Source organism: Pollachius pollachius, assembly GCF_949987615.1.
Source record: "Pollachius pollachius genome assembly, chromosome: 11".
NCBI classification, from domain to species: Eukaryota; Metazoa; Chordata; class Actinopteri; order Gadiformes; family Gadidae; genus Pollachius; species Pollachius pollachius.
The window spans coordinates 4,419,744-4,439,144 of record NC_136944.1 but is presented as its reverse complement, the minus strand read 5'-3'; the positions used below and the strand labels follow the sequence as shown (position 1 = coordinate 4,439,144).

General features: G+C 46.4%; 1 protein-coding gene across 1 annotated transcript in view; it reads right to left on the bottom strand.

Annotated features, from left to right (window-relative positions):
* Positions 1–15,789, bottom strand: part of gucy2ca (guanylate cyclase 2Ca) — a gene marked incomplete at both ends in the record, with an annotated part of 27,050 nt that extends 11,261 nt beyond the window's left edge. The window contains 17 exons of the mRNA XM_079745718.1: positions 203–335; positions 640–726; positions 1,395–1,499; positions 2,466–2,537; positions 3,029–3,088; positions 3,487–3,580; positions 3,787–3,868; positions 4,579–4,690; positions 6,849–6,934; positions 7,217–7,346; positions 7,802–7,913; positions 10,156–10,249; positions 11,281–11,405; positions 12,036–12,254; positions 12,694–12,761; positions 13,146–13,258; positions 15,579–15,789. Coding sequence (XP_079601844.1) covers positions 203–335; positions 640–726; positions 1,395–1,499; positions 2,466–2,537; positions 3,029–3,088; positions 3,487–3,580; positions 3,787–3,868; positions 4,579–4,690; positions 6,849–6,934; positions 7,217–7,346; positions 7,802–7,913; positions 10,156–10,249; positions 11,281–11,405; positions 12,036–12,254; positions 12,694–12,761; positions 13,146–13,258; positions 15,579–15,789 — 1,903 coding nt within the window. The remainder of the gene's footprint in view (positions 1–202; positions 336–639; positions 727–1,394; positions 1,500–2,465; positions 2,538–3,028; positions 3,089–3,486; positions 3,581–3,786; positions 3,869–4,578; positions 4,691–6,848; positions 6,935–7,216; positions 7,347–7,801; positions 7,914–10,155; positions 10,250–11,280; positions 11,406–12,035; positions 12,255–12,693; positions 12,762–13,145; positions 13,259–15,578) is intronic.
* Between the last annotated feature and the right edge of the window lie 3,612 nt (positions 15,790–19,401).

The window sequence follows — 19,401 nt, the reverse complement described above, 5'->3', positions numbered from 1 at the left end:
GAGGGAGTAGGAGGATAGTGACGAGGAGGAGGAGGAAGAGGAGGAAGTTGAAGTGGAAGAGCCAGAGGAGGAGGAGGAAGAAGCAAAGGAGGAGCAGTAGGGAGAGAACGAGGAAGACGTCGGGGGTTACGACAAAGAGCACCCACAGCATCGCCGTGGTGAGGTCATGTGTGCAGAGACGAGGGGGTCCAGGTGGTCTTACCGCGAGCAGGGGTCAGGATGGTGTGGCAGCCGAAGTCGGTGATCTTCACCACCATGCGGTTGTCCACCACACAGTTGGTGGACTTGAGGCGGCCGTGGCTCTCGATGCTGCTGGAGTGCAGGTAGGACATGCCCTGCAGCACAGACAGAGGGACTTTGTTTAACCTGGGTCGGCCATCTTTGAATTATCAAGTACAGTTCCAGGTGATTAGAATGCGGAACACCCAACGAGTAACATTTGTATCCTAATATTTGAATTGCCCTATTATGGTAAGTATCTACTTTACATGCTACGTAACCTAACATGTTAAGTACCCTGTAGTTGTAGTTCATAGTTTCCTGATAACATGTTCACTTAGTCATCTTTCAGGGTTCACACGTTTTGAAAACTGTTTACAAGGAGGAACCAACAGACAGGAAGAAGGACGATGTGAACACCTTTGCGATGTCATACATCACGGAGATCTTGAACTCCATATCCATGAACGCCTCGTCAGGGTAGGAGATGAGGTCGTTAAGAACATGCTGAAAGGAAATAATGAGATCACTCTAACTGGTTTTCATGCTTAGCTACTTCATCGTTATCTACGTCATTATGAAACAGAGCAGAGCATAAATGATTTAAAGTGGGACTGTGATTCTAATATAAGGTAAGTTAAGATAATACTTGGGGTATTACGGTAAGTTGTTGAGGATATTAAATGGGTGTGAGACAGGCTGATCATAATGTGCTCAGATGTAGATGTGTGTGAGACACCCTGGTCATAATAGACTCAGATGAAGATGGGTGAGACAGGCTGATCATAATGTGCTCTAATGAAGATGGGTGTGAGACAGGCTGATCATAATGTGCTCTAATGAAGATGGGTGTGAGACAGGCTGATCATAATGTGCTCTAATGAAGATGGCTGTGAGGCAGGCTGATCATAATGTGCTCAGCTGTAGATGTGTGTGAGACACCCTGGTCATAATAGACTCAGATGAAGATGGGGGAGACAGGCTGATCATAATGTGCTCTAATGAAGATGGGTGTGAGACACCCTGGTCATAATAGACTCAGATGAAGATGGGGGAGACAGGCTGATCATGATGTGCTCTAATGAAGATGGGTGTGAGGCAGGCTGATCATAATGGTATGGATGAAGGTGTGACACGGCTGAGGTTGTACTGGAGGCGAGCAGAGGTTCACTCACCCGGAGGGACCCCCTCTCACACAGCTCAAAGACCCCGAACACACCCCACTCGTACTTGACCGTGCCGTAGAACTTGGCCAGGTTGTAGTAATCGATGACCAGCAGCTGGTGGAGCGAAGGTCGACAATATTCCATTTTTACATTTAGACGTACAACATACAATGATTGTGTATTAAGTGCGATCAACAGATTTTCAGATCTTCTCATTTACGATACAATTATTACTTACAGTTAGTTCAGATACATGTCATTAAAGGGGTACTGTCACAATGGGCTATTTCCTTAGTACTGGGTACCTGTAGTGAGTGAGTAGTAGTATTTTTACTCTATGAGTACTAGTGAGTACTCTTTACTGCTTCATACCTGGTCTGCTAAATCTGCGTTTTCCTTTCCCAAAAGAGTGATTGTTTAGATAGATATATTACTGACTCATATAACCTGTCAACAGTTTTAATTAAACTATGGCTTTACGTTCAGAGTCATTAAGTTAAAATGGTCATATATCCGAAGTCAAAGGTCAGATGGAGTGCTGTGAAGAGAGCCACTTTGAGATAAGGGATTGGCCCACACTGTTACATCACAACACGAGCCATGGGAGACTCCCACAATGACAGCCTGACACAGCGCTCGATAGACCTGTCCCTGGGTACACACAGGAAGTTGCAACAGACAACAGGAACTGACACACCAGGCAGAAACATGTGTTGCAGATGATCATCTCCTTTGGACACACGGGATGGTGGTTTCTATTCTATAAGTCAACCGAAGCAGCGAGACATCATCGTATTAAATGCCAACAAGAGTGTGGAGAAGAACAAACTCTAAACTGGGTGAAACAGGTTTTAACAAGTCTGAGTCGCTCAAAATGGGTAGACACTGGTCTAAATAGGTTGGAGCTGGTTCGAAACAGATGGCAAACTGAGTTGAACAGGTTAAAACTGGTTGAAACCGATTTGAACAGGTTGAAACAGGTCTAGTGTTTCAGACAAAACAGTCTGACACAAATCAAAACCGTCTGAAACTTGTTGAAACAGGCTGAGACAGGCAGAAACAGGCTGAGAGTTGTCTTACAGTGTTCAGCTCAATCCTCTGGTTGTCGCTGAAGTTCCCATCCGTGTGCTTCAGTTGCTTCAGGATCACCGGCTGGAGAGCAGAACAACAAAGTCAAAGTCAACGAATCCCCGCAGATGAAACATAATGATGCCGTCCACACAAATGAATCCACAGCATTCTGAATAAAGACATCCACACAAAGTCGACACGATCAATCTGTACTTTTTGTCCGTTACTTTGAATTATATTTCCACCTGCACTATGTGACCAGTGTTGCCAGAATGGGCCTGATTTGGCTGCAGAACGCTGCAGCCAGGGTTGCCAGATTGGGCGGGAAACCTGTCACTGTAATCATCAGGTTTCTCCCGCTTCTATCTCCTCAGACCAACTAAAGCCCCAGTGTTGATCGGGTCATGGGTGGATAGATATGATAGATACTGTAGATAACAGCATTATTAATCCCCCGGAGCGGAAATTCCTTTGTTACAACAGCCCAGCAGGAAAACACAGGATAAGACACGATAAAATCAAAAATACAAAGTACTTATACATCCTACAATATGTAGGATGTATTTTTGTACCTTTTTGTCATAACGGCCCCGATTGATATGATACGTGCTGCTCTTTCTTTTGTCCTCGATCTGTAAAACACACACACACACACCCACACACACACACACACACACACACACACACACACACACACACACACACACACACACACACACACACACACACACACATATTGACTCGGGAGTTCAACATGCACTTTATCCATCAATGAACAAAGTGAATCAGACATTGTGGTACTTACTTAGTGATTTACTATATTTGACTTAGATTATCTCACAAAATTCATCATCATTTATTTATCAATCTAGAATTACCACCTGCTCATTCTATGTTATCCCTCCATTAAATAAAGTTTTAATTTATATTTATAAATTTAATGAAACACAATTAACAATTGAATGTCATCTGAAAGCTCCTGCTCCCTCTCTTAGCTGTCCTCCCATTGGCTGGGACGGCTGCACCTCACCGTCAAGGACACCTCCTTCTCATCTAGCGGTCCAATCAGGTCAGGGTTGATGTGGGACCACTTCTTCTGGCTCTTACGCTCTTTTCTGTTCTGTCTGATGTCAGGTAAACACACACAGGGGAAATGAACCAACACATGTGTACACACACACACACACACACACACACACACACACACCCCCACGCACACACACACACACACACACACACACACCCCACACACACACACGCACACACCTGTATTGACTCTAAATAATGGGGGAATAAAGATGTCAGCTGATGTGTGCTGACGTGTGTTTACCTGTAGAAGATGAAAGCGATGGCTGTTACCACGACAACGCTCACACTCAGCACGATCACAATGATATCCTGCAGGTCCAGTTCTGCAAACACACACACATAGACATACACAAGCACACACACACACACACACATACACACACACACACACACACACACACACACACACACACACACACACACACACACACACACACACACACACACGCACACACACACAGACGTTCAAATGAAACCATGGACACAAGCACTCCGCATGTACCGTATGAGAAATGTACCGTATGTTTAAAGGAAATTTGAGCTTTATCTTGCCTACATAAATGAAATAAGTGTCAAATGAGTTATAGAAGGACTACATTCTGAGGGACATCCACACGTGTCCCTCATTTCACCTGCCGCCCCTGAGATTGTTACTCAGCTGACTCTGAGGTGACCCATAAAGCTGTAAACCTCTCTGTATCTGTCTAACCCCATCCTGATAGGAGAGAAGGGTGGGCTTTATGACAGCCATAAAGAAGAAAGGAGCCCCCTTCAGTCATCTCTGACTGTACTTTTACTGAAATACTCATACTATCGGTTAAAGTTAACTAGTTAATGCTACAGTCAAAGTTAGAACACTGCCTGCTTTATGAATGTATTCTACAGTCACGTACGGTGGTAGTGTTATAAATAGTTTAAATGTATATGTAATGTTTATTTTCTGAGTAGAAGTGATTGTCATTAACACATCCATGTTAACTCATATATGTGTTATACAGGTGTGTTGTACAGGTATCATTGAGGTGTGATTTACCTGGAGCTGGCTGTGCCTTGGGTAGAGTCCCTCCCTCCCAGGTGAGGTCCGGGTTGGCGTCCACCACAGTGGTCGAGTTATTGGACGAGTCGAAGATCAGCAGGGTTTGGTACTGGACCACGGAAGGAGAGAGGAAACAGTCAGTTTTAGGTCTTCCTGCTCGTCCTACAGGAGATCTTTCCCTGTCCTCAACAGATATCCTGTGTTTATACGCTGGGCGAATTCCTCTGTTAACAGGTAATCCTCTGTCTCCCTTATCCAGCAATTCTCTCCTGCCATACCTGTGAAGAGGAGCTTAAAAGGCTTCGGGAATTTTCTGGGAATTTTCAAGTCGTAGGAATTTCAAACTTAGATAGAGATTTCAACCCATATACTCTAACTCAACTAATAAGTCGTTGTGTACAGAGAGGAAAGAGGAGGAGAACAGGAGGAGACAGGAGGAGAGAGGAGGAGACAGGAGGAAAACAGGAGGAGAGGAGGAGAACAGGAGGAGACAGGAGGAGAGAGGAGGAGACAGGAGGAGAACAGGAGGAGAGAGGAGGAGAACAGGAGGAGACAGGAGGAGAGAGGAGGAGACAGGAGGAAAACAGGAGGAGAGGAGGAGAACAGGAGGAGACAGGAGGAGAGAGGAGGAGAGAGGAGGAGACAGGAGGAAAACAGGAGGAGAGGAGGAGAACAGGAGGAGACAGGAGGAGAGAGGAGGAGACAGGAGGAGAACAGGAGGAGAGAGGAGGAGAACAGGAGGAGAGAGGAGGAGACAGGAGGAGAACAGGAGGAGAGAGGAGGAGAACAGGAGGAGACAGGAGGAGAGAGGAGGAGACAGGAGGAAAACAGGAGGAGAGGAGGAGAACAGGAGGAAACAGGAGGAGAACAGGAGGAGAGAGGAGGAGAACAGGAGGAGACAGGAGGAGAGAGGAGGAGACAGGAGGAAAACAGGAGGAGAGGAGGAGAACAGGAGGAGACAGGAGGGGAACAGGAGGAGACAGGAAGAGAGAGGAGGAGACAGGAGGAGAACAGGAGGAGACAGGAGGAGAGAGGAGGAGAACAGGAGGAGACAGGAGGAGAGAGGAGGAGACAGGAGGAGAACAGGAGCAGAGAGGAGGAGACAGGAGGAGAACAGGAGGAGAGAGGAAGAGAACAGGAGGAGACAGGAGGAGAGAGGAGGAGACAGGAGGAGAACAGGAGGAGAGAGGAGGAGAACAGGAGGAGACAGGAGGAGAGAGGAGGTGACAGGAGGAGAACAGGAGGAGACAGGAGGAGAGTGGAGGAGAGAGGAGGAGAACAGGAGGAGAGAGGAGGAGAACAGGAGGAGAACAGGAGGAGAGAGGAGGAGACAGGAGGAGAACAGGAGGAGACAGGAGGAGAGAGGAGGAGACAGGAGGAGAACAGGAGGAGAGAGGAGGAGAACAGGAGGAGACAGGAGGAGAGAGGAGGTGACAAGAGGAGAACAGGAGGAGACAGGAGGAGAGTGGAGGAGAGAGGAGGAGAACAGGAGGAGAGAGGAGGAGAACAGGAGGAGAACAGGAGGAGAGAGGAGGAGACAGGAGGAGAACAGGAGGAGACAGGAGGAGAGAGGAGGAGACAGGAGGAGAACAGGAGCAGAGAGGAGGTGACAGGAGGAGAACAGGAGTAGACAGGAGGAGAGAGGAGGAGACAGGAGGAGAACAGAAGGAGAGAGGAGGAGAGAGGAGGAGACAGGAGGAGAGAGGAGGAGACAGGAGGAGTACAGGAGGAGAGAGGAGGAGAACAGAAGGAGAACAGGAGAGAGGAGGAGAACAGGATGTGACAGGAGGAGAACAGGAGAGTGGAGGAGACTGGAGGAGAGAGGAGGAGACAGGAGGAGAACAGGAGGAGAGAGGAGGAGAACAGGAGGAGACAGGAGGAGAGAGGAGGAGACAGGAGGAGAGAGGAGGAGAGAGGAGGAGAGAGGAGGAGAGAGGAGGAGACAGGAGGAGAGAGGAGGAGACAGGAGGAGACAGGAGGAGAGAGGAGGAGACAGGAGGAGACAGGAGGAGAGAGGAGGTGACAGGAGGAGAACAGGAGAGTGGAGGAGACAGGAGGAGAGAGGAGGAGACAGGAGGAGAGAGGAGGAGAGAGGAGGAGACAGGAGGAGACAGGAGGAGGAGGAGACAGAGGAGAGAGGAGGAGAACAGGAGGAGAGAGGAGGAGAGAGGAGGAGAGAGGAGGAGACAGGAGGAGAGAGGAGGAGAACAGGAGGAGGCAGAAGGAGAGAGGAGGAGACAGGAGGAGGAGGAGACAGGAGGGAGCACCTTGCCGGTGGTCTTGGTCGTGTAGATGACGGAGAAGTTTGCGTCCCGGTCTCCGTATTCATCGAGCACATAGCGTCCCCCCCACCCTGCAGACAGACAGACAACAGATAGACAGACAGACGGACAGAGAGACAGACAGAGATATTGAGAGGTAGAGAGAGATATTGAGAGAGACAGACAGACAGGGAGACAGACAGAGATATTGAGAGATAAGAGAGAGATATTGAGAGAGAGACAGACAGACATCAAAACAGATAGTCAGAGAGACAGACAGGGAGAGACATACCAACAGAAAGACAGACAGACGGACACTCAGACAGGCAGACAGACAGACAGCTAGACACACAGACACACAGACAGCCAGGTACCGTCGAAGGTGACGTTTCCGAAGGGGTTGTCGTCGATGCTGGAGGCCCGGGCAATTTTCCGAAGTTCTTCCCGGAGAACCTGGCCGAACAGCAGCGCCCCGTTGTGGTAGCCTGCCACGTAGTCATTGATCTGGAGGAGGGGGGGCATCATTATCACCCCAACACAACATGCTCTCATTATCACCACAAAACAACATGCTCTCACTGTCCACCACAACACAACACATACTCAGTATCACCACAACACAAAAAGCTCTCATTATCCACCACGACACGCTCTCATTATCACCACAACACAACACGTTCTCATTATCACCAGAACATGCTCTCATTATCACCACAACACAACATGCTCTCATTATCCCCAGAACACAACAAGGTTTCACTATCCACCAAAACATGCTCTCATTATCACCACAACACACAACACACTCTCATTATCAACGTTCTCTGCTTCCTGCTTCAAGCTGGGTTCAGGGGCTTGTCAGACATATACAGACAGAAAGACAAGCGAACAGTCAGTCAAGACAGACAGACATGTAGTCCTACAGAGAGACAGGCAGAAAAACAGTGAGTCTCTCTCACCGTGTCGTTGTAGGGCATCCCTGCGTTCAGGCTGTAGTTCCTCTGAGGCAGTGTCACCACCAGGACATCCTCCATGCCAGCGCTGGACGTGGTGTTGTCGTAGTACTGGGGGCTGGAGGCGGAGAGACAACACTGTTGTAGCACAACAGACCTCCTCAAAGGGCTACGGTGACATGATGCTGCCTCATGCTCTCGCAGGCTCTCACATGCACTCTGATGGTGCTGCCTGTTAACTGAGGTTTGGTGCGACCGTGGCCGTTTGTCACTTGTTTTGAGTCATAGGCCTTCGATAGTTATGTTATTTTTATAACTCTAGTTCTATTTCATGTAGGCTAGGCCGTCTAGGCTTCGCCTTATGGGCCTGTCCTGTGCACGGGACAGGCCCGTAGGGCGAAGGCGCATTGCGTGTTGGTCACGATTTATTTAAGCTTTGGCTGTTCCTGTATGAAGCTGGGAGGGATGAGTGGTCTTTCAATTGGTGCCCCATTCTTCCCTGTTTCTCTTGAGCTAGGGAACTTGGCTTACCCGTTTTTTTTTTTTTCTGTTGAGCTGTTTGAAAGATTGTTTGGTTTTAAGGTAGGTCTTTTATGTTTATTACTTTGGCTCAGCCTCACCCTGACGGTTTATATGACCTTTTCTGAGCTTGAGATATTTTTGTGGATCCAATAAAGCCTTTGTTTACTTGTGAAGCCCTGTGTCTGTGCTATTTGAGTTAGCTTTATGCTACCCCCTCTATCCCCTAGACCAGTGGTATTCACTATTTTTTTCAGGAGAGCCGCACTGACAGGACGACGTCAACAGGAGAGCCATTTTTACCGCAAAGTATCAAAAGCTATAAATCCAGTCATAAATAAGTATGCCTGCTTAATAATATGTCCTCCCTGAAGCAGTGTTTCCCACAGAATTTTGTGAAACTGTGGAGGGAACCCGGTCCTTAGCGGGGTCCGGGGGCATGCTCCCCCGGAAGAAAATGTGGTACCTTTTAACCTGGAATGCATCAATCTGGTGCACTTTGAGAGGAAAATTAAGACTTGTGTGACTGTGTGCTATTTTCTGGAATAATGTGGAGACACTGGGTCACAATACATGGAAGCTATTGAAGAATAAGTTTATAAGAATAAGTCCATCCAAAGACCACATTCTCTCTTGTTATGCAGCAAAACCGCCAATCTGGCAACCCCGCTGTCAGCGTAGAGCCGAGCAAGTTTAAAAATATTTTCTAGACAAGGCTATATTTCCACCTTTTAATGCCGCTGTTGATTTATTTTTTAAATAATTGTTTGTATTGTTTTTTTAAATATCTGTATTCACTGCATGATCATATCACTGTATATTTTTACCGCCATGCGAGCCGCAAATAGAGGCTTGGCGAGCCGCATGTGGCTTGCGAGCCACGCAATGAGTAATGCTGCCCTAGACTAAAGGCTCATAACAGGAGCCGTCATGCTTGGATATTTTCTAATGCAAACGAGCACTGCTTCATAGGTGTGAAATATTCAACTGCTGTGAAAGGAAATCAGTCCTAATTGGGGAATGCAAGTCTTGGACAGATGATGTGAATGGTCCAACTTTTATGGAAATAAAATTGATAATGCAGACGGGAAAATTTCGTGAGAAACAAATGTAGCATTCCCTCGCCATCGAAAATGTGGATAGAGTGATCAACATATGTTGGTATCTACATGTGTTGTTCCTGGTGATCAACATATCTTGTATCTCCTACTGATCACCATATCTTGTATCTATTAGTGATCACCATTCGTTGTATCTCCTAGTGATCACCATATTCCTTTATCCTAGTGATCACCATATCTTGTATCTACTAGTGATCACCATGTGTTGTATCTCCTAGCGATCACCGTATCTCTTTAGACTAGTGATCACCATATCTTGTGTCTACTAGTGATCACCATGTGTTGTATCTCCTAGTGATCACCATATCTTGTATCTCCTAGTGATCACCATATCTTGTATCTCCTAGTGATCACCATGTGTTAACCGACTAAAGGTCTGGTTATGGTCCCACGTTCACGCAACGCAAGGGGGTTACGGACCCGTTACCTCCTTGCGGACCCTCCTTGCGTCCACCGCAAGGGCCTGACGTGTGCCTCCCAAAGATTGTAAACTTCCATCGAGGCGATGCAGTAGCAAGGGCTGTGATTGGTCCGCTCACTAAAACCCGACGCAGAACCAAAACAGGCTCGCGACTGCGTCGAAGCGTCTGTGTGGTCCTTGCGTTGCGTGACGTGGGACTATAATCAGCCCTTAATGGTCAAAACCTGAGCAGGACACTTCTCTATAGGGGTCCCATCCCCACACCACTGTGATGTACTGGGCAGAGACCAGTTACTCACTTGTAAATGTCGAGGAGAACGAATACAATGTCCTGATGAATCTTCAACTTCGTTAGCGACGCAATGTCGCTGATCGTCCCGCACATGATGAAAACTGGAAGTGAATACGAAAATATCAACAGAAGACTCAGGATAGTGTCGTGGCTTTTGTCACCTCATTCACACAGTTCTGGATAAGATACCAAATTTCCACAGTCTACTTGTAGGCATCCTCAGGCAAGATGTCGACTCCCTACCTGCTCCTACACGACATCTACCGATGTATCTGAATGAAACGCCTACTTAAGTTATATATATATATTCTATATGTACTATATATGAACCTTCACAATGAAACAGCAGCGAATAAGTTTGTTCAAATTAATTGAACGCTGTAAGAGAAAAATATGTACGTTCGTTTTTGATAATATCGCTGTTTAATAAGGGTTGCCCACCTATAACTGAAAAAAGTTTTCAAATGTTCATCAACACTTTCTCTGCACAACCCAGTTATCCAGGGTTGTAGTTGAGGCTAAACGCATGTGAACAGTGTTTACGCATATCCTACATTTCTGAACTAGCGTTGAAGCGCTTGCTAGGGTTAAGAGTTATTGTTTTGGCAGAGAAAAGCCGTAGAAAAAAAGTGGATATCTTTCCCCTCTATATAGAGTGTCAGAGAAAGGAGAGACAGAGGAAGAGAGAGAAGAGGAACAGAGAGAGGAGGAACAGAGAGAGGAGAATCAGTGAGCAGATGGCACCCACTGCTCACAATTTGTAAACTGCTGCTGCTCCTAAAGTTTCTATACTATGCCGACATATGTTATCAAAACGGTCTGCCTCTCCTGCTGTCTCTCACATTTTAGTATCCAAGCAACATTATGTATAGTATTTCAACTTTATCAATCTGTCTGAGAGTCATTCTCCCCATACACATACATTACGTTATGTCCAGAATCCCACTCTAGATGTAGTTTGTAATTTCACACGTTGCACTACCGGTTCCCTGTCCTCCATTCTACAAATAAATAGGCGGATGTTCTGAATATTTTGTTTTGACCGGTATGTCCGTCTTCCAAACAGTAACAAACGGTATCATGTCTTCCACTCGGTACAGTTGCTAGGCGACTGGTATTATGGGATGCGTACTGTTGCTCTTCCTCTTCCAATTCTTCTCCATGAGCTCGTCGTGGAATGCCTTCTCCCCCCGCAGCATGACCCGGTTGAAGCCCTTAGCGAAGCTGGCGGAGGGGGCCTCCAGCGCGTTGATGTACCTGGGGAATAGGCGGGAGGTTAGCGAGGGTTCAACCCTCCACAGGGCAATACACTTAACCCCAACCACTAACCCTAGCCCTGACCCCAACCCCTAACCCTAGCCCTGACCCTAACCCCAACCACTAACCCTAGCCCTGAACCTCCAGCGCATTGATGTACCTAGGGGTACATCGTGTCCCTTGTGTGTCCCTGGTGCGTCCCTGGTGTGTGTCCGTGGTGTGTGTGTCCCTGGTGTATGTCCCTGGGTTGTGTCTCTGGCGTGTGCCCCTGGTATGTGTCTCTGGTGTGTGTCCCTGGTGTGAGTCCCTGGTGTGTTTCCGTGGTGTGTGTCCCTGGTGGGTGTACCTGCTGTGTGTCCCTGCTGTCTGTCTGGTGTGTCCCTGGTGTGTGTCCCTGATGTGTGTCTGGTGTGTCCCTGGTGTGTTCCCGTGGGGTGTGTCCCTGCTGTGTGTCCCTGCTGTGTGTCTGCTGTGTCCCTGGTGTGTGTCCCTGCTGTGTGTCCCTGCTGTGTGTCCCTGCTGTGTGTCTGCTGTGTCCCTGGTGTGTGTCCCTGCTGTGTGTCCCTGCTGTGTGTCTGCTGTGTCCCTGGTGTGTGTCCCTGGTGTGTGTCCCCGGTGTGCGTCCCTCACCAGAAGCACTCCTCGGAGGCGTTGTCGTTGCGGTACACGTAGGCGATGTCCCAGTCCGGCTTGACGTTGGGAACCTCCTCGGCCAGGAAGTGGAACAGGAAGTCGGAGATCTTGCGCGCCGGTGGCAGCAGGCGGGTCAGCTTGGGCTTGTAGTCACATGACAAGCCGAAGCTCCCCGCGGAGATGATAGGTATGCTGAGTTTCAGACCCACCTCCTCACTGGGGGGGGGGGGGGGGGGGGGGGCAGCACAAGGGGTCGGAGGTCAGTTCACACACCCACAACAAAGTGTTGTGTGTGCGTTTTTGTCTCTGTACGTATGTGTTTGTGTCAGTTTTGATGTTTATTATATCTACTGAACTAGCTATGTGTGTGTATGTGTGGTTAGGTTGGTTGAAGAGAGTGAGTGGGTACAGGTGCATGTGTGTGTGTGTTAATGTGACGGAGCGTGTGCGTGCACTCTTGCCTGCCTGTGTGCGTGCGTGCGTGCGTGCATGCAGGGGCGTAGGAATGAGTTTAACATTGGGGGGGACACATATCGGAAACCTGACAGATCCGGTATAATTTTTAGGTGGGACAAATGCGCCTGTCTCCGATATTGGAGGGGACACGTCCCCTCCGTCCCCCCCGGTTCCTACGCCCTTGAGTGCATGTACTTACTCCACCAGCTGGAACGTGGCGTAGGTACAGGACGGTCCCAGCATGATGCAGCCCAGGTTATTCTTCAGCTGCACAATGAGAAGCAACATCAATACGTAATCAATCACTACAGTCAATATCAGTGTTTGTATGTCTGTTATATGTGTGTGTGTTTGTGTCCCCTATGAGGTGTTCTATATGTGTGTGTGTGTGTGTGTCCTGCGGGGTATGTTATATAGATGCGTGTGTTATACATTTGTGTGTGTGTATATATGTGTTGGTGTGTGTGTGTGTGTGTGTGTGTTTGATAAATGTGTGTGTGTCCCACAGACAAGGATCTTATACATGTTATATCTGAGTGTGTTTGTGTGTTTGTTATACGTGTGTGTTACATGTGTGTATGTTATCCTACGTGGTATGTTATATGTTATGTGTGTGTGTGTGTGTGTGTGTGTGTGTGTGTGTTTTCCTACTTGCAGGTCTTTGAGGATCTCCACCCCCTCACAGCTGCTGCTGCCACAGCCTGGCCGGTTGTAGGCGGCCGTGTCGAAGCCGGTGTAGGACGCCGTCAGCCTGAAGGACAGACCTGGGAGACCACAAGCATTAATGAATAACTATCAAACTCGTTAACCCTGCACCAATCAGCCGGAGACAGCTCTGCCCAGCCAGGACCCCGCCCCCAATCAATCAATATTCAATAAATATGACACAAATGGATAAGGAGATTATATTAGAAAAACACTTAACACCTAACCCTTACACCTCAGCCTAACCTTCCACCTAACCCTAGCCTTAAAACCTATCCCTAGCCCTAAAACCTAACCCTAGACCTAACACCTAACCCCGACACCTTACCTGCAATTTCTGGACGGTCTCTTGTGTCTTAAAACTCCTGGCTTCACGTGCACGGTCTACAAAAAGGATTCCTTCCACACATGTATCTGAACGCTGTCAGTTTAGACTAAGCCTCCCTAAAGTGATGAACAGTGCTGAACACCATCCAGTATATTACCAGAGCATTGGTCATGTTGTCACAACACGTTTCCACAGGGAGAGGAAGGATTTGTAACATCTAAAACCTGATGCATTCAGGTATCACGGTTCATCTTCCTACAGTGGTGTCTCTAAACTGAAACTGTTTGACTCCCAGACCGAAGGCTGTTTAATCCCCCAACTACTCTGTGTTTAAAACTACCTTGCTAATAACTAGCCTAGAACTATCTCTGTTTACAACTACCTGGCTATTAACCATTTAACAATTCACTGTGTTTACAACGACCTGGTTAATAAATAGTGTGGTAGAAAATAATGACGGTTTAAAAGGATAGTTGCCAAACGTTAGAATACGTTAGAATAGGAGAGGGGGGGGGGGCTTTTTCCTCAGGGGAAATACACGAGCTGAGGCCGGCTGAGGCAGCGAGCAGTGCTGCCTCACCAAGAATTACGCAATCCCTCCGTTGTCACCAATTTAATGTTTGTAGACACATTAATTGTATTATCGCACTTTACTTAAACTAGTTAATGTATTGGATGTATGTGTATAACAGCAAGACTAAATATGCTGATCTGACATTAAACCGCGCTGAAAAAGCATGAAATGAGGCAGCCAGTACCTCTGCCTCACTGAAGGGGGCGTATGCGTGAGCCCACAGTGTTTACATGATGCTTCCGTTAACTTCTTTTAGAATATAAGGTAAATATATTTACAATGGAGCCAAATGTTAAACACTTGATATCTCCTGGCCTTCCTTTGATAAACTAATGTCTGCATTCCGATAAACCCCCGACGCCCTATGTAAATGGACTGTAGGCCCCGTCCACACGGAGCCAAAACGGGCGAAAACGATCCAGTTTCGTTTTATGCAGTTCAGGAATATCTCCGTAAAGACGGATTCTTAAATTAGAGTTAAGGTAACTAATCCTTTCCCCGGATAAAATCAGACAATACCAGCTTTAGGATTATGACTGTGTATGCCACAGACAAATAAAGTTGCATTGTTAGCTATTACAATTTTACAAATGCATATTTTAGTGTTTAAATGAATATTGCTTTCACAGGGCTCATCTCTTAAATACGTGTGGTAAGTCATGGTGATTTAAGATCAGGTTAATAAACAAGGCAATGAATGGATTTTAATCAAAGACCTAACTTCATATAACTGTAATGCATAATATGTTTAGGCTACTTCATATAAGTAATGTTTAATATGCAACTATTTGTATCTAATGCTTGAATGTATGAATGTATGTATCCATGTGGGAAGTAAAGATAAATAGTAATGGAGAAGGGGGAGGGCCCATAGATTTTAGATGCTCAGTGATTGGTCTTGGAAATCACAGAGCTGTAGTTACCTCAGAGATCCCGGGCCGATCAGGCCAGTTTTTTTTGCAAACAAACTCAGGTAATGTTGTTAATCTCTGCGATGACAATAAATCCTTGATCATTCAAACCTAGTCCTTCTCGACCTCTTGTGATTTGTTAGAGTATTAGACCGTGGGTATTTATCCACGACACTAGTTATTGTCAAGTCTATAAATATCTACCTGTGTTTATTACCATTTGAGCTGGCTTTATTGCTTCTGTTATAGAGAAAAAGTTACACAAAAAAACCCATTATGAAACACAGACAGTGGGATGGCTCCAAATGTCTGACTTAAACACTTTTGCTGGGAAAATGTGTAATAATGGTCCTTGGCACCTAATCTGTATGGTTAATTGTTAATTAAAAAACAAGAGTGTGTTTGTAAGAGTGTGTAGGCCTAAGTGTGTGAGTGAGCGAGTGAGTGAGTGAGTGAGTGCGCGCGTGTGTTTGTGTTTGTCTGATTGAGTGAGTGAGTTGGTGGCTGTGTTTGTCTGAGTGAGTGAGAAAAGTGTATCGTATCATCGTATCGTATGTCGTGCGTACCTTCCGCCTGGTTGATCTTGTAGTCCTTCTCGATGGCGTTCTGCACGGCCTCCTTCACGTAGCGCAAGCTCCAGTTGTGCGTGCTGTCCTCCAGCAGCACGACGTTCATGAGGAATCTGTGCTTGCCTCTAATGCACTTTTTCAACATCTCACTGGCGGCAGACATCCACACAAGGACTCCGAGGTACAGTAAACACTGTGTTCTTAACATGATAATCCTCAATCGAGCTACTACATGGTATCAAACACTGATCGTAGAAGAAATCCAAGTTTCACAGATGCTCCAAAACAGTAGTTAGAATAAAAAAGGGAGATAGTTTTACAATTGAATCCAAGCGTCTAGTTCACTATCTATGAATAGTTGATAAATAGTCTGCTTTGTATGGAAAAGCAATAATCCGAGATCATAACGCGTCGCGTGAAAGGTTCGCGTGCAGGAGGTGTTCTCCGTGCGTAAATGAACTGCAAAGTGGCCGCTTACCAGTGAAACGAAAAGAGGGAGGAGGGCAAAAAGGAGTGACACACACTAGGATCGATAGGTTTCTGAACAACCACTAATGAAACGTGCGCCCTGACGATGATCAATATCGTGCATAATGTGCGTAATGTCATGTGTTCATTTTGGGGACGTTGGACACGTAACGTATAGACTGACCATTAATCACCCATATTATTCCAGTAGGAAAATATAAGGTCACAGTGACTGATTTGGGGCCCAATACAGTCACTGTGACCATATATTTTCCTACTGGAATAATATGAGTGTAAAATGAGATTGAAGTCATTGGAGTTCATACAACAGCTGCACCAGTAGAGCTGTGAACGACTGTGGAGTAACCCGGGTCACCAGTGTGTCCCCAGGCTTAAGGGAACACTCATGCTTTGCTTTGGGATTAGGGGTGCTATCTTCTGTCTCCATTTGGGTGAGGCTGGGTGGACTTTGGACTCCCACACACACACACACACACACACACACACACACACACACACACACGCGCACACACACACACACACACACACACACACACACACACACACACACACACACACACACACACACACCTGAGAGCTCATCAATGCTTAATGGTAATGGTTAAACACATCCCTAGAGATCCTTAAGAGGACAATAATACAGGCGAACAGAAGTGGTCCTTTTTTCTTTTACCATTGTTTTTGGCCAAATAATACAAATAATTTACAGTCAAATAACCAGGCAGGCATACATTTAGTCATCAAGCAATTAGTACATTTATTACCAATCATTTACCAGTGAGGCTGAGAAAAATCAAAGCATATGTAAATATGAAAAGCCACATTATGCTTCTGATAAAATAACCACTGGAGTCCGGAGTGGCGAAATGTTTCCAGAGGGCGTCCATTTTGACTGTTTTCTATTAGTTGCAGTGAAGCGCCTCACTGTGACGTCTCAGGGATACAGAGATAACACAAACTATACATACTACCACATCTGAGATCAACACAATGAGAAGAGCAGAGACCTAGGCAGGAGCACGTACTTGCACTTAAAAACAGTATTTAGCATTGTTTTATGCAGTTCAGGAATATACACATCCTATCCTAGCTATCTTTGTTACATACGGGGAATGGGTTAACCTAGTGATTGTTAGTGCTTGGCACTTGGTTCTATGAACATCCTTACTGTACCGACAGCGATACGTTGTTGTTTCTCTTTCTACTGACAAATGTGTGCGTCTGCTAAATGCCCTAAATGTGAATGTAAATGTGAAGGAGTCGAAACCCACTCCAGCGTGTTCCAGAAGGTAAGCAGGCGGTCTTCCGTGGTGAGATGGGAGCAAAGGTTGCTCTGCACCATAAAAACAACAGCTCTGAGCGGAGGTGATATATACAGTATGTTATAAAAGGTTGAGATCCCATAAACACCGTTGCCAGGTAGTAACTGTTCACCCAGGGGAGAGTGGGAGCCATCGTGTTCTATTACCGCCTGTTTTTTCCACAGTTTCAAACCCAGTAGTACTCTGCTGCCGATCTTTCAATCAACCTTCAAATTATTATTATTATTATTACGGCTGATTATGATTGACAGTGTTATTATTGTTTAACCAACAAAAAACGACTATCGGAAAGATAAAACACTATCTGGAAGCACTGAGTTGCTCAAAGGTTCCTAGGCACTGCCCTTCAGACTTCTGGGGGACTAGAGAGAGTTTCTTTACCCGTTCAAAGCACTGTAGTTCAACCCACACCTGAGCCAGTGCACAAGACTTCCTTAGATCAATGCGGTCTGCTTAAAGAGCTTCACAATAAGAGCATGACCACCACTGTGTAAGTGATTACTGAATAGAAGCTCGAGGACTGAAGGAGGGGCTGTGGAACTGCTCTCTAGTGGTTGTTCAGTCAGAGACAGACGGGACAGTGTATGATCGCACATTACGTGATGAAGTAGATCCTGTGTCCTGAGCGGTGTTGTTTTGAGCTTGCCAAAACACCTGCATTGTGAGTGTGTGTGTGTTTATGATGTATGTGTATTTGGTTGTGTGTGTGTGTGCCAGTGTGTGTGTGTCTGCCCATGCGTTCTGTTGCGTGGGTAGCATGGTGTGTGTGTGTGCGTTGCTATGGTCATGATTGAGCCTGTGTGTGCGTGTGTGTGTGTGTGGATTTGCCCGTGTTTTGTGTGTGTGTGTGTGTGTGTGTGTATCTGTTTATGTGTGTGTGCATGTCCACTTTCACGTGTGATGCCTCCTCCTTCACTGTCTGACGCGGCAGAGCCCAGAGAATCTGTTAGATCTTCCAAACGGGTCATCTGATGCTCATTCTGGATCTCTCAATATAAAATCTGGCTTCTCTAATGTGGCTCAGGAGGTAGAGCGGGTTGGCTGGTAACCGGCGGGTTGGCTGGTAACCGGAAGGTTGCTGGTTTTAGTGTCGAGGTGTCCCTAAACAAGGCGACTAACCCTGACTGCTCCCGACGAGCTTGCTGTCGCCTTGCGTGGCTGACATTGCCGTCGGTATGTGAATGTGTGCATGAATGGGTGAATGTTAGGCAATATTGTAAAGCATTTTTAATGGCCGCTGGTTAGAAAAGCACTGTATAAATGCAGTCCATTTACCATTTACAAGAGTGTTGACTTCACGGCTATTCCTGGTGTCTTCACTCCTCTGCCCTCCACTTGACCCCTTGCTCACTGTGGATCAGTCGTTATTCAGGGGCCCTTGCCTCACTGCCGGGAGCTTTACACTGGTCCACCATGACGAGAGAATACAAAATCAACCCATGAGTCACACCCCAAGTGGGCGTGTCCACTGTCATACATCTGGGGGGACACGCCCACTTTCGATGTCACTAATGGGTTGATTTCAAAGTGGCTTTTAATGGATGATCACACCTGGTAGTAAAATAGGGGCCCTTTAGTATCATTTATAATAATAGTTATAATTAATTATAGTTATAGTTTATTTACTAACAAGCAAGCTAACAATTGAAGTCGTTAACATAAAATATTTGTGGCTGTTTGTTTAAAGTCACCTTACCCACCGCACGATAAGCTATGGAAACACCTCAGCTGCGTCCCACTAAAACACCACTATTAAGGCACCACTGAGTGAGGCTTATTCATTTATGAGGTCACTATCACATTGATAAGGTCACCAACTCACTGAAGAGGTCATAATCTCGTTTATGAGGTGGTGATCGCGAACGATGGAGTCAAGTGACTGTCATGAAGCGAGTCATTTATATGACATGTGGAAACTTTAATGAGCCATACAACTGAAATGGTTGGCAGGGGGTGGGAAAACCATAACTGATTCTCTCCATATCCCCATCCCATATCTCTTGCACTCC